The sequence below is a fragment of the Barbus barbus genome (genome assembly GCF_936440315.1).
Source record: "Barbus barbus genome assembly, chromosome: 28".
In the NCBI taxonomy this organism is placed as follows: Eukaryota; Metazoa; Chordata; class Actinopteri; order Cypriniformes; family Cyprinidae; genus Barbus; species Barbus barbus.
The window spans coordinates 24599786-24613430 of NC_136756.1; the positions used below are offsets into that span (position 1 = coordinate 24599786).

Sequence of the window (13645 nt, forward strand, 5' to 3'; positions counted from 1 at the left end):
TATCTGAAATCTATTATGCCTGAGCTTGGCAATGACTAAAAACAAAATATTTCAGGGATGATTTATCAGGGAAGATAATAATATTTTGTAAATAAATATATTTTTTCCCAGAATTATTCAAACTCAAAATCTCCCACAATTATATATTGACCCAGATAGATAGATAGATAGATAGATAGATAGATAGATAGATAGATAGATAGATAGATGGACGGACGGACAGACAGACAGACAGACAGACAGACAGACAGATACCACCTCAAAACCACTAGGTGGCATCAAAGAAAGCGCGTTGACTTTATGGGACTGAAAGGGACTCTGAAGCGCAGGAGGAGGCGGAGACTCGCTGCAGTATGACTTCAGTCGCCTTCATTAACAATTCCACAAAGTAGAGGGACACTGAGTACACTTACCTCTAGTGAGCGAAACACTACAAGTCTCGGAATATCAGTGTGTACTCAAATCTCTCTCTCTCTCTCTCTCTCTCTCTCTCTCTCTGTCTGAAGGCAAGACAGACGTCCACGCTAAAAGACATATATACAGGTAAGACATTTTTAAAATGATGTTTTATTGCGATGTGAAGTGTGTGAACCTGTCAGATGGACGTACACCTGTTCCAGTTCTGCGGTGGGTTCTTCCGCTCTTATATTGGCAACGTCACATTTCATATTTTCATGTGTTTAATTATGTTTCAACTATGCATACTTCTATAAGTACGCATGTAGAAAAAAAACTTTAAATGACGTAGTAGCCAATTAAAAAATTAATATAAACTCATATTTTATCGTTATATCTGTTAATTGCAAATTCATAACAGACAGTTTTTTTTTTTACATTTTAAGATTTTGCCTTTTAAGCTGCGCTCTAAGAGTGGCAAAATTACGTAATATTGCAGTTAAGGGTTTTCTCAGAAATATTACGAGGTCTTGTACATCTCCAAATCTAGTGTGCTGTCTATACAGAAACATTTACCGTTTTAAAACGTTTTATTCTCTTTTAAATGTTTCTGATTTAAAACATCCTTCACATTAAAGTAGACCAGGGCTAGTGTCACAAGAGAAGTTGTCAGAAGGGTTATATCTCAGTAACTATGTTGGCACAAAAGGTTAATCCATGTTCAGTGAATTGTATCATTTGTCTCTGAGCAATAACATTGAAAATGATAATCAGCATTTTTTTCTAGTCAATATGTGAATATACAGACAACAACTTTAAAAAATAACTGAGAAATGCTCATTAAAAAGTGTGACAATTACCCCCGAAACTACATTTCTGTCATATGTTCTTATCAGTAGTTCGGAATCAATGTATGTGTACATATTGAATAGGTTGGTCTTATTACTGTAGGAAACATTTGTGTTGAGAAAAGGCTTAAAGAACATATTGCATGTTCATAGTTGTTCACATGTAATTTAATAGCTCAGATGAGGTTATGAGAAAAGTCTCATAACTTTTACCCACGTTAAAAATAACCCAGACTGGACAGCAAGCTTTGTACCTGGAGGCACGAAACCGTATGACAGCAAAGAACAATGAGGGGAAGAAGAAGTATTTCTCCAGTATTTGTGGTCGCGGTGTCTTTAATCGGAGCTCCATGTCTCTTGCGTAGATCCTTTTCCAGGTGGCTGTTCCCAAAAGCCTTCTGCATCAGTACTAAACTGCATAATTCTGCATCAGAAGTTTGTCTGATGCTGGCACTTTTGTGCTCTTATGATGAGCAAAATACCCCATAGCAAGTTTTGCTTGTTTACACAACAATAATAAGAGGTATGTTCAGAATATAGTATTAGCATAACTGTCTAGTGTCTACTCTTTCTGCAGTATATAGTATGTAATGTATACTGTCCACATTTTCTGTATGCGTTAAGATGTAAAGGTAATATTTTATTATAGTTTAGCAGATGTATCTGTAATATCTCTGAATGACTATAGATTTATTTGCAGAAAATTGAACTAAAAATAAAGAGTTGATTACTGCTTGCCACTCACGTGCAACATGATGAGGCGATTTTTAATGAGAAAAGTACTTCATGTTCTACAAGTTTCATCTATATCCCAGTTCTCTGTCAGAATCAGATCAATAAGCCACATCATTTCATTTTTAATCTTTCTGGGGCCTTTCAAAGCTGCAGCTGAATGATGAACAGCAGTCGTGACCAGCGGTCTCACTCCCATGCACATTTTTTTATTGCTCCCACAGTGGCATGCTACATTCCTCCCTAGAATTCAGACTGGAGACAGCCAATAGACAGCAGCTGACCCATACCAGATTTACCTCCTCTTATATCAGCATAAGAAAAAAGATCACAGTTTATGTTAACTAAGCTGCTTTTAGGGATGGGATGGGATGTGACATACATCTTTTCAGCTTGATGTGTAAAATACCATCTCTCTGGCTGGATTATGCCACCATAATCATTATTATACCTATACTGGGGGATTTGGTGGTGACCTTTTCACGAATAGAACTATTTTTGGGACTAACTAAAATTCAAATGAATTAATAACATTATTTCTGTGCTTATAACTTTTATGTAAAGGTATTTATACTGCCTCGGTGCAACATTAAATAGTGTAAATGCACTTTATTATGGTAAATAATATGCCACTTCAGATACAGCTTTTGTGCTAAATTGGCATTAGCGGATCATTTTGCAGCAAAGCAAGCTGTGTTACTTTATTCACCAGTGAAGGTTATATTTTTTAATACAGAGAGAGCCGAAAGACAATGTTATGTTATGTTCCCTAGTCTTTCGTGCAGCTTTCACTGCTGAAGGTTATCGAGCCAGTGCTTTTGAATGGGAAATCAGCAGATGCAAATAAACGTCTGCAAAAACACATCCACGGCATTACTGTCAACTTTCCTTCTACACCTGTGTGTAACTCTCGCTTAAAGAATTACATAATGAACCTGTGATGATGCATGGCTGAGCCAAAGGTTGATGAGACAAGAACCACTTTAGTTTGAACGACTGCAGGTCAATCAGTGTCACAATGTTCCTGAATATAAACGGAGATGATTCAGTTAATTGTGACTCTAATACTAGCTTGCATCAATAAAAGGCAAAGGACATTTCTGCAGTTGACCCATAAGAAAATAGGGGAGTTCATTCGACACGTTACATAATGTTCCCTGAGGTTGTTTCAGCCTGTAGGCTATTTAGCAGGCAGTCATGATCACTTGTGTCTTGTGACATTTGTAAAAGCATAATGAAATGCATTCTTGAATGTTGCTGAACCTGAATTTTCTTCTTTTATTTAGAATGTGACAATAATAGCTTGTTTTAAAACCGCTGCTGTATACATATAACACTATATGTAGATTCTCTTACTGGAAATAGTAAAATAGGTGTGCCAAATAGTTCTTGATCCACTATTGGCAAGATCAGAGAAATGTACTGCCTACATCAGCCTAAAAAGCAGTCAGAATAGAGTGCATTAGTGCCTGCCCCCACTTTTCAGCAGTGTTGGTACCAGAAATATAAAGAAAATATATAGGCTAGAAATATATAGAAAATGAATTATCATTTCATTATTTAGAGTTGTTTATTTTTTCATGTATACTGTCTGACTCTCTGATTGGTGCAATCTTCTTTATAGAATCATGGGTATTGTAGTTTTTCATCACGAATTCCATTGTGTAACATGTTAAGTTGAAATAATGCAAACAGATGGCTTCAAAAAAATACACCATTGACAACCTCAGAGTTCAAAACAGGCCTGTCTTTAAAGGTTTGTAAGTTATAGTTAAAAATTAATTTCCCTGTGGATAAAATGAATGGAGTATTTACTTCCAAAACCCGACTGTTGCACTCTATGCTGAGATGTTGTGTGTGGTTGCTATGAAGTTGCTAAGGCATTCGGAGTAGTTCAAATTCTTTAGTGTCACAAATGGTCACATGACATGTCTATGCTGTTTGGATTCAAATCTGGCACAACTTTTCAATTTTTCACCATTTTTTAATTCAACACATCAAATGATGAGATTTGAGAGCTATGATGAAAATGTAAAATTTGAATTGAAGTATGTAATTTTTTATGTTTAACTCTTTTACCTGTGAAATTTGTAATCTATCAGTGTCGCTTTGTTTCAGAAAATAGCTTTCCAAAAATCATTATTTAATGGCTTGTTCACGCAGAACCATTTTTTTTCCCCATTCCACTACTTTTCCATAGTTTTTCTATGTAAACACACACTAGATGTGCGTGTTTGACCAATGCGCTGACGTCAAGTGTGAGCAATCCCTAATTGCATTTGCAAGCACCACTATGTCTCAGTTCAAAGTGTAAAGTGATTACTCAGTCTAGTGTAGGAGGGCAGACCCACCCTACCCTTGAATGCCTGTCAATGAGCTTGTTGTAGTGATTGGCTGCTTTATGTTTAGGACTGGACCAACATTCTCACATTTAGTGCTAAATGTCAGAGAGCAGTGTGTGTGTTAACTGCACTGTGGGGGAGAGACGAACGGAACTGCAGGCGATGTTGTTGATCTCACTGGTTTCATATTAACAATGGAATCTAGACATGAATATCCTGTTCTTTTGATTTTCAAAAAAAGCATCAATTGCCTCCAATGGCAACGTGTCCCCAGCGGGCAACAATAGGCTCCTGGAAAGGCTCTTATTGTCAAATACAGTCTGAGGGAGATATATGTCCCCTGCATGGACAGGGCTCGGTCACGGGGCCTTTTGTTTTAGTTACCATGCTATGAGTCTTATGATCAAGTTCAAACATCTCATATACAATATGCCTTTCTATAAGCAAATATCCCCGCAACAACCTGAGATAACTTGGAATTGTTTTCCATTATATGTCATATGCAATGGAAATTACGCACACCTGAAGTGTTTAATGTTGACCTACATCAGCAGCTGGATTATGACCAAAGTAAAGTATATTTACTTGAAATCCCTCCTGAGAATTGACATCATGTTGACCTTTCCAATACATCTTCACAAATTGTTTTAACCAATGCAAAACAAAAATAAATATAATCCGTTTCAATTATTATTATTTTATTTAGGTCAAAGTGCATGTCTTATTTAGATAATTAAATCTGATTCCATTACTGTGAAATTTTCTTATTCATTTAAATGTTTGGGGTTGGTAATATTTTTTTAGAAGAAGTCTCTTATGCTCATCAAGGCTGCATTTATTTGATTAAAAAACAGTAATATTGTCATATATTATTATAATTTTAAATAACTGTTTTTTTTTTATTTAATATATTTTAAAATTTAATTTATTCCTGTCTTGCGAAGCGTCATTATTCCATTTTTCAGTGTCACATGATCCTTCAGAAATCATTCTTCTTATATGCGTATTTTGCACTCAAGAAACATTTTTATTATTATGTTGAAAACAGTTCTGCTGCTTAATATATATATATATATATATATATATATATATATATATATATATATATTGTAAACCACGATTCATTTTTTTAGGATTCTTGGACAGTTCAGAAAAATAACATTAGTTTGAAATAGAATATTTTGTAACATTATAATGTATTACTGTCACTTCTGATCCACGAGTCCTCGCTAATTAAAAGTATTAATTTCTCCCAAAAATAAAATACTGACCCCAAAATTTTGAAAGGTAGTGTGCTGACTACTCCTGAAGATTCCATGGAATAGTTATGGCCATATGTGCTGATTCAAGTATTACAGAGGTCATTTAATTCCATGGCTACTTCACAACTTCCTGTCTGCAATATGCAATGACTTAACAGGCACAGTAAAGGGAAGTGCATAATGGTTTTCTTATCACAGGGTTGGACCTCAGCCAGAGTGAGAGTGGAACAGTGGGTCCAACTCCATCCTGGGTACACCATTATCAGATAGCAGTGTGATAAAAATGCATAAAGAGGCTTATTATGTGCCTGGTAGACATCTACCTTTCATATCTTTCAGTTATGGCTCATTGCCTTTCAAAAAGTTTTTGTTTTATACATAAAGAGTGAATAAAATTTTGTATTATTATTTTTAAAGAGGAATTTGATCTTTTTCTTACTGTATATTTTAGTCAGAATAACAGGCTATACATAGCATATAAAAATAGTTAGATAAATACATAACACATATGTTTTCCTGCAAGGAGTGTTTTTTATTTGCATAATTGTTTATAAAGGAAAGTTGTATCTGTGTGTGTATTCAATTCACCAAAAAGAATGGAATCAAAAGAATCTTTTTGGGGGAATTTAAGTCCACTGGATGCGCTGTATGTGCTTGAGTCACCTTAAAAGAAGCAGTTCACACGAGTAACTCGTTCTTAAATGCTCAGTATGTTTTTGATTCACTAAAAATGATTCATAAAAGTCATTAATTGGATATTTGGACTACAGAGGTTTCTGTGTATGTGTTTGATTCGCTAAAAAGAATCAGTTCTTAAGAATCATTAATTCAGGAATCGGACTACACAGGATGTGCTGTATGAGTGTGATTCACTTAAAAGAGCCGGCTCATTAGAGTCATTCGTTGGAGAATCGGACTATACTGGTTACGCTGTATGTGTGTGATTCACTTAAAAGAGCCGGCTCATTAGAGTCATTCGTTGGAGAATCGGACTACACAGGATGTGCTGTATGAGTGTGATTCACTTAAAAGAGCCGGCTCATTAGAGTCATTCGTTGGAGAATCGGACTGGTTGCGCTGTATGTTTTTGATTCACTAGAAACAACTTACTTATGATCAAGTCTGTAGCTCAGTAATCTTACTTCAGTGGTTACACTATGGATTCATTACTGATGTTACGACGCCATGGAAAACCTTTCAGAGTATTTTACTATGGTATGCATTGGCAGACGTGTTGTTAAAAAAATATATAAAATGGCTCTTTGTTCCCAAACCTAATTAGGACACAGTGTACCACTTTTGGTTGGATAGCACAGAGAAGGTATCTCTACTGCCCCCTCGAGTACTGCGACCCTTGCATTAATACTTGCAGAAATTATGTTTGTGGCCTCTCGCTCAAGCGGTTTCACCTCTCTGCCTTTCTTTTTTCTTCTCGTTTCTCTCGTTTGACTTCCACGGTTAATCGCTCTGCCCTTGCTACGAGTCAAGTCTTTCAGCAGTTGGTCTGCTTGATCACCTGGCTCACATTGCTGTGCTCATGCTGAGCTGAACTCGCCCGGAATAGTAAACAGAAGTGTAGCCTGAATGTCGTCCCTTCCCGTTAACTCATTGCTCCCTTTCTTTATCTCGCACTTCCTCCTTCTGACACTCCCCTGCTGCTCCTCAGAGGTCTTCAGATAAGCTGCACAACACTGCCAAATAATTTATTTATTTTGCTGAGAGGACTGGAAATGACAGAGATGATCCCCTTAATGCAGTAGTTTTCAGTCCTGCTTCTGGGGGGGCAGTGTGTCCTGCAGTTTAGGCAACCTGCCCCAAACACACTTGCATGGAAGTTTCTAGTAATCCTGAAGACCTTGACTGCTTATTTTAAGGGCAAAAATCTGGACTTTTTATAAAAATAGCCAAGTCTTTATTGGATATTTCTCTTCATTTTCTACAATCTTAGCAATAATTAGTATTCACAGTTTCATTGTACTCATGTGAAGTTGTGCATATTGTCCAAGTTCAACTAATTTCTCTAAAATGTCTTTAATAACATTATATCCAATTACAGCTTTTAGCGAGAAACATTCACACAGTACACCAAGCCAGTTATGTAATGATTGTTACTGTATCCAATTAACGAACTGAAGAAAGAACCTCCAGTCAGAACAAAGAGTGCATCTGGGAGGCCTGTGCCTTGTTGGATATGCTCCTAATCCAATTCTCTAGCTTTAAGCCCTCAATTAAAATGAACGGACATGGAATTTTGACCCTCTCACTCATAAATAATTCTTAAAAGTTAAAAGTTAGGTTTTCACTTTTAAATAGCATTAAATCAGAATTTGCATAACTGCACATTGTACAACATTTGGGAGGGAAAATTGAGAATAAACATGCATTTAGGCTAAACTCTTAGAAGTAATGTACAAAAGATAATTTTTTTTCTGCGTAATGAGGACATGCTAATAGAAAACAGTTAGTAAACTAAACTATTATTATTTTTCTCTTGGGTAACATTGCTTACATATAATGTGTCAGATCTAAAGATCTAAAATAATTACTATAATATAATACTATAGAGTTCAATGGAATAGATATCACATGCTCACGTGCATAACACCTGAACACAGAGACAGCAAAGAACAGGTGATCAGACCCGAGACCCGACACTCACCAATGAATCCTCTGCAGTGAATGGGTGCCGTCACAATAAGACTCCAAAAAGCTGATAAAAACATCACAGTAATCCACACAACTGCATGTTTGCAATGAACAAATCCAGCATTAAGACGTGTATAACTTCAAGCTGTTGCTTCTAGTTAAAATACAAGTCCATAATCCGTAATATTGCTTCTCCAGTGATAGTCATCTTGTCTGAATCAGGAGAGAAATATGCACAAATCAATCACCATTTACAACTGGAAACAGTCCAAAACAGTTCTAAACAAATAATGCTGGTGGATGTTAATTGATGGACTGGAGTTGTGTGGATTATTTGTGAATTATTGTAATGTTTTTATCAGATGTTTGGACTCTCATTCTGACGGTACCCATTCACTGCAGAGCATCCATTGGTGAGCAAGTGATGAAATGCTAAATTTCTCTACATCTGCTCCTATGTTTGCCATTCAGTTAAAAACATATAAGCTAAAATATATTTGAACGGTCGATCGAATGCCATTAGAAGCTTTGAGATTCTGACCTCACAAATGTTAAGATCCTCCCCAATTTGTATGCCAAACTAATTGAGTTTATTAATTGTACCAGCCAAATCAATCGGAATAATCATGGGTATGTGTGTGTGCCCCTCATTGCCTGTGGTGGACATGGCCACTGTTTACAAGCACTGAACCTGGGATCATAGCAACCACAAAGAGAAGAAAGAGCGAAGAGATAGATAGAGAGAGTGAGGACAATTTTTAAAGTGTTATGGTTGATAGAATCATAAGTGTTTTTTCTGTTCTCTGTCCTCTTAATGTCTGGCACATGCTCACATATCTTTAATTCCATTAAAGGGCACTTGCCTCTTCTGAGAGCACTTCACAATCCATGTCTTTTCCACTGTCAGTGCAACATAATTTTTTTGTGCTTCTTACAATGTGACTATTGTTCTTAACTGGATGATAGAAGAATGTCATATGCAGTATGTTATATTTTAGGTTTATATTACAAGGGAATATGATGATCGGGGCTTCCAGTTCAGGAAGACTTTACCATAACTTGCATAGGTTGCTTTGCTTACTAAACCTGATGTTTGGTTATTCATTTCTCAGACAGTTAAATATTGACTCTTATATCCATAAATCATCTTACTGTATATTGACACTGCTTATATAATGATTTGGCTTTATCATAATAGCAGTTATTCATGTAAGCTATTTTTATAAAGACACACATCAGTTCAAAAGTTTGGGGTCAGCAGGATTCTTTTTAAGAACATTAAAATTAATACTTTTATTTAGCAAGGACACCTTAAATTGATCAAAAGTGACAATAAAGACATTTATAATGTTATAAACGATTTATATTTCAAATAAATGTGTATTAAGAAGCAAATCAGCATATTAGAATAATTTCTAAAGGATCATGTGACACTAAAGAGTGGAGTAATGATGCAAAAAAAAATCATCTTTGTATCACAGAAATGAATTACATCTTAAATATATTTAGATAGAAATCAGTTATTTTAAATTGTAAAAATATTACTGTTTTTACTGTATTTTTTATGAGCATAAAAGTTAACTTTTGAATGTCAGTTGACCCACGATATGTAAAAATGTATTATTTTATTTATATTAATTATATATCAGATAGTTTTGAATCTATGTAATTAAAAAATATACAAATTAATGTGCCAAATTCTTTGCTTAGCAATCGTAACTTGATTGTTATAATCAAAGTATTTAACTTTTGTTTAAAGTAAATATTGGTGGCTTTTGCATTTGCATTTTATAAAATCCCTAAGGCAATCATTTTACACCCCTTAACTATGGTAAAATCACTCTAATGCATGGCCTCTTGTGTCATATTGGGTTATTTGATCCATGATGTTCCATGATGTACCTGGGTAACCATCAAGCGAATATTTAAACACTGATCCAAAAGTAAATGTTGTGACGTACGATGTGCCCTTTTCTAGCCTTTGTTTTGATTGTTCTTCAGTGTTGATGTATAATTAATGACAGTATTGTGCTTAATGACTCAAGAAGAAAGTTGCCACAGGCTTGTTTTGCTCCCAGTGGATTGTGTAATAGATCTGGATAGCAGTCTTAGGGCGAACTGATACGCAGGTGTTAGACGCTCCTCAGACAGCAGCTGGTTATCAGGAGCAAACATCCACATTTTCCCTGTGTTTTACCCCTCTGCAGGCCCACTGATATCAGTGTGCTGGCACAGAGCGAATGGCACAACCATTTTCGAGGCTGCTCTTGACTCTGAATAAGGGCTTGCAGTTTGTTTATGCAGACCGTCTGAAAGGCCATTATTTGTCATTTACACTGTGAGGCCCTGCACTCTGTCTGCTGACTTTACGACGCACCGTTTATTGAGTGCTGTGGATGCAAACACGCACTTAGGTGGTCACAAGATCAATTTAAAACAATTCTGCATTGTCTCAATGAGAACACCTGAAATCAATCTTTCATTAAAGGTCAAGTGTGGTAAAATACACTACTGTTCAAAAGCCTGGCTTCGGTAAGACTTCAAAATAGTCTTGAAAGAAGTCTCTTATGCTCACCAAGAATACATTTATTTAAACAAAAATACAGCAAAAACAGTAAAAATATAAAATATTACTACAATGACAAAACTACAATAACAAAATAATGTTTTTTTATATATTGTAAAGTTTAAATTTTAAAATGTATTTTTTTCCAATACAAATAAAAATTGATATAACAATAGCAATCAATTACATTTTTTTTTTTTTTTAATTAACAGTATACAAATCTTACTGGTCAAAATAAAATGTATTTTGGGTTGAAATATGATCTTAACATGTTTTTTGTGATTCACCTTGTACATCTTGTTGTGTGCCATTAAACAGTTTGGTTTTTCAGCCACTGCCACACACTAACTAGGACATACCCCTTCCTATGCTCTGGTTGACAGGAAGAACATCCATTCTGATTGTGACCTCTGCTTTCCATCCAGTCCACATGACTGAGCCATGCAGGAGCGCTGAACAGCAGACCAACACCTGTGTTCTCAGTTAAAACAAGGTAAACCCTAATTGCATCATGTTTTATTAGCAGAGCCACACATTTTCTGCATTTACAAGCCACTCAATTACTCTGACAGGAAATCCTGTGGTCCGTGTCAGGCTCCTTTGCAAATCTGATGGTATATAGCTTGACAGAGCCTGAGGATGTTATTTACATATGCTCGGCTTATGGTATTGTGAGCTAGACTTGTCTAACTTTTAACTCTTTATTGGTTCAGATGTCATCAGCCAATGAGAATAGAGTCAGCGGGTCTAGCAATAACAGTAGAGAGAAAACATACAAAAAGGTAAATTGTTTTTCATTAATATTTTCTTTATATCTACCATTGCATTATTATAAAATATGACCTTTTTGTATTTAAAAAGCAGAGTTTTTGTGTCATTTACTAGCTTTGTGTTTATGTGTATACATTTTTAACATTTGATTTATATATAAATATGCATTTTATATCAGTATCTATTTTATGTCAACTAGATCTAATCCATTGCCATTAAATTAGAAAATTAGATAATAAAATAATGCAAGGACTTTCAATTTAATTAATCTAAAATTTGATTGAAAGATGTATATATGAATATATATATATTATATATATATATATATATATGTGTGTGTGTGTGTGTGTATATATATATGTGTATATATATATATATATATATATATATATATATTATGATTAATCGCGATTAATAGCATCCAAAATAAAAAAAATTGTTTACATAATATATGAGTGTGTACTCTGTATATTTATTATGTATATATAAATACAAACACATGCATGTATATATTTAAGAAAAATTTTATGTTTATATATTAAATGTATTTATATATAAAATATAATAATATAAATGTATATACAAGTAAATATTTATATTTACATGTGTATATACAGTTATATATTTATATACATGTAAATATTTGCAAAATATGTACACTATGCGTGTCTATTTATATATACATTATAAATAAACACAGTACACACATATTATGTAAACAAAAACTTTTATTTTGAATGCGATTAATCATTTGACAACAGTAATATATATATATATACACTTTAATTTGCTAGATGTAATATAGACCAAGAAATAAACTAAAAATACCAAATTTCATAAAATAATAGTAAAACTTTAAACAAAGTACATACGTAGGCATACACAAATAACAGAACTAAACAAATTTTACTCACTTGTCAATAAAGCAGGACCTTTGATTTCATGACTATGTAGAGTAGTTCTTACATGAGAGTGCCACTGAATGTTGATAAAACAAAAAAAGATCAACAAATTGTCTGCCAAGAATGAGCTACTTTTTTCCAGTCACCTTATTTTCAGTTTCTCCAGTGACGAGTGTAGTATGTTGATAATGTCCACCCTCCTAAATGCTGGTATCAACAGAGGCCTATCAATGAACTTTCCAAAATTCCAGGATTTTACGGTGTTGGCAGACACTACACCCTTGTAGCCTACTTTTCATGCTAAGGCTGATCTAATATTTGCAGTGAACCTCGCTCATGAGTTTTGACCCACAAATGTCATTTGTTTAACCAAAGGAGATTTAGGAGGCGAGTTTAGTGTAGCACGTCTAAAAAATGACCTCAATAATCCCACATAAGAGCAGGTTTTGAAATTATTCAAGTATACTAATTTGTTTTGCTTTGTATTACCGATATTGTTACAGACTACTTCATCTGCCCTAAAAGGAGCTATCCAGCTTGGCATTGGTTACACCGTGGGGAATCTGACCTCAAAACCTGACCGAGATGTGCTCATGCAGGACTTCTATGTGGTGGAGAGTGTGTTTTTACCCAGGTATGAACAGAGGACAGTGATGCAGACATGCATGTTATTGTCAAAGTGGTCTGGAATGAGGAAATTTTTTCACAGTTTCTCACCCATTGCGTTTAGTTTGGGTCATCTGCTCTTTGTTTCTTCTCAAACAAGGATATCTTAATCTTGCTTAGAGTGAGCAGAGAGTTTAAACAAGATTCAAAGGGATGACACTGATCCACTAGCCTTACTTCCTTATTTATAGAGTTTGATTCTCTCACTAGGGATTGCACTCCAGTTGCATGTGCTCGCCCTCAGTATGGACCAATTTGACAGTCTGTGGATATGCTGGAGATGGATTGCTAGTATGCTAGTTGCTGTGTCTACTTTGTGATGCTTGCTGTTTCAAAAAAAATGAAGTATTATGCAGAGTTTGAAGGACATTTTGCATACTGTAAGCACTGCATACTAGGGATGTGCAGCAAAGCCATTATTTTTATTTATATTGGGTATTTGGCTTGAAGTGAAAGTGGGCATGACTTACAGTAAATTGGTTAAACTATCAAAGAGGTAAATTAATAATCTCCT

The 13645-nt window shown here is 34.9% G+C and overlaps 1 protein-coding gene across 2 annotated transcripts in view; it reads left to right on the forward strand.

Annotated features, from left to right (window-relative positions):
- Positions 1–378: 378 nt before the first annotated feature.
- The window catches only part of LOC306848715 (phosphatidylinositol 4-phosphate 5-kinase type-1 beta-like), a 40030-nt gene continuing 26763 nt past the window's right edge, over positions 379–13645 (forward strand). Inside the window, exons 1-4 of one of the 2 annotated variants that reach the window (XM_079383437.1) lie at positions 379–543; positions 11176–11285; positions 11506–11574; positions 12969–13099. In XM_079383437.1, coding sequence (XP_079239563.1) covers positions 11506–11574; positions 12969–13099 — 200 coding nt within the window. In that variant the 5' untranslated portion in view covers positions 379–543; positions 11176–11285. The remainder of the gene's footprint in view (positions 544–11175; positions 11286–11505; positions 11575–12968; positions 13100–13645) is intronic. The other variant, XM_079383436.1, reaches the window with a different exon arrangement.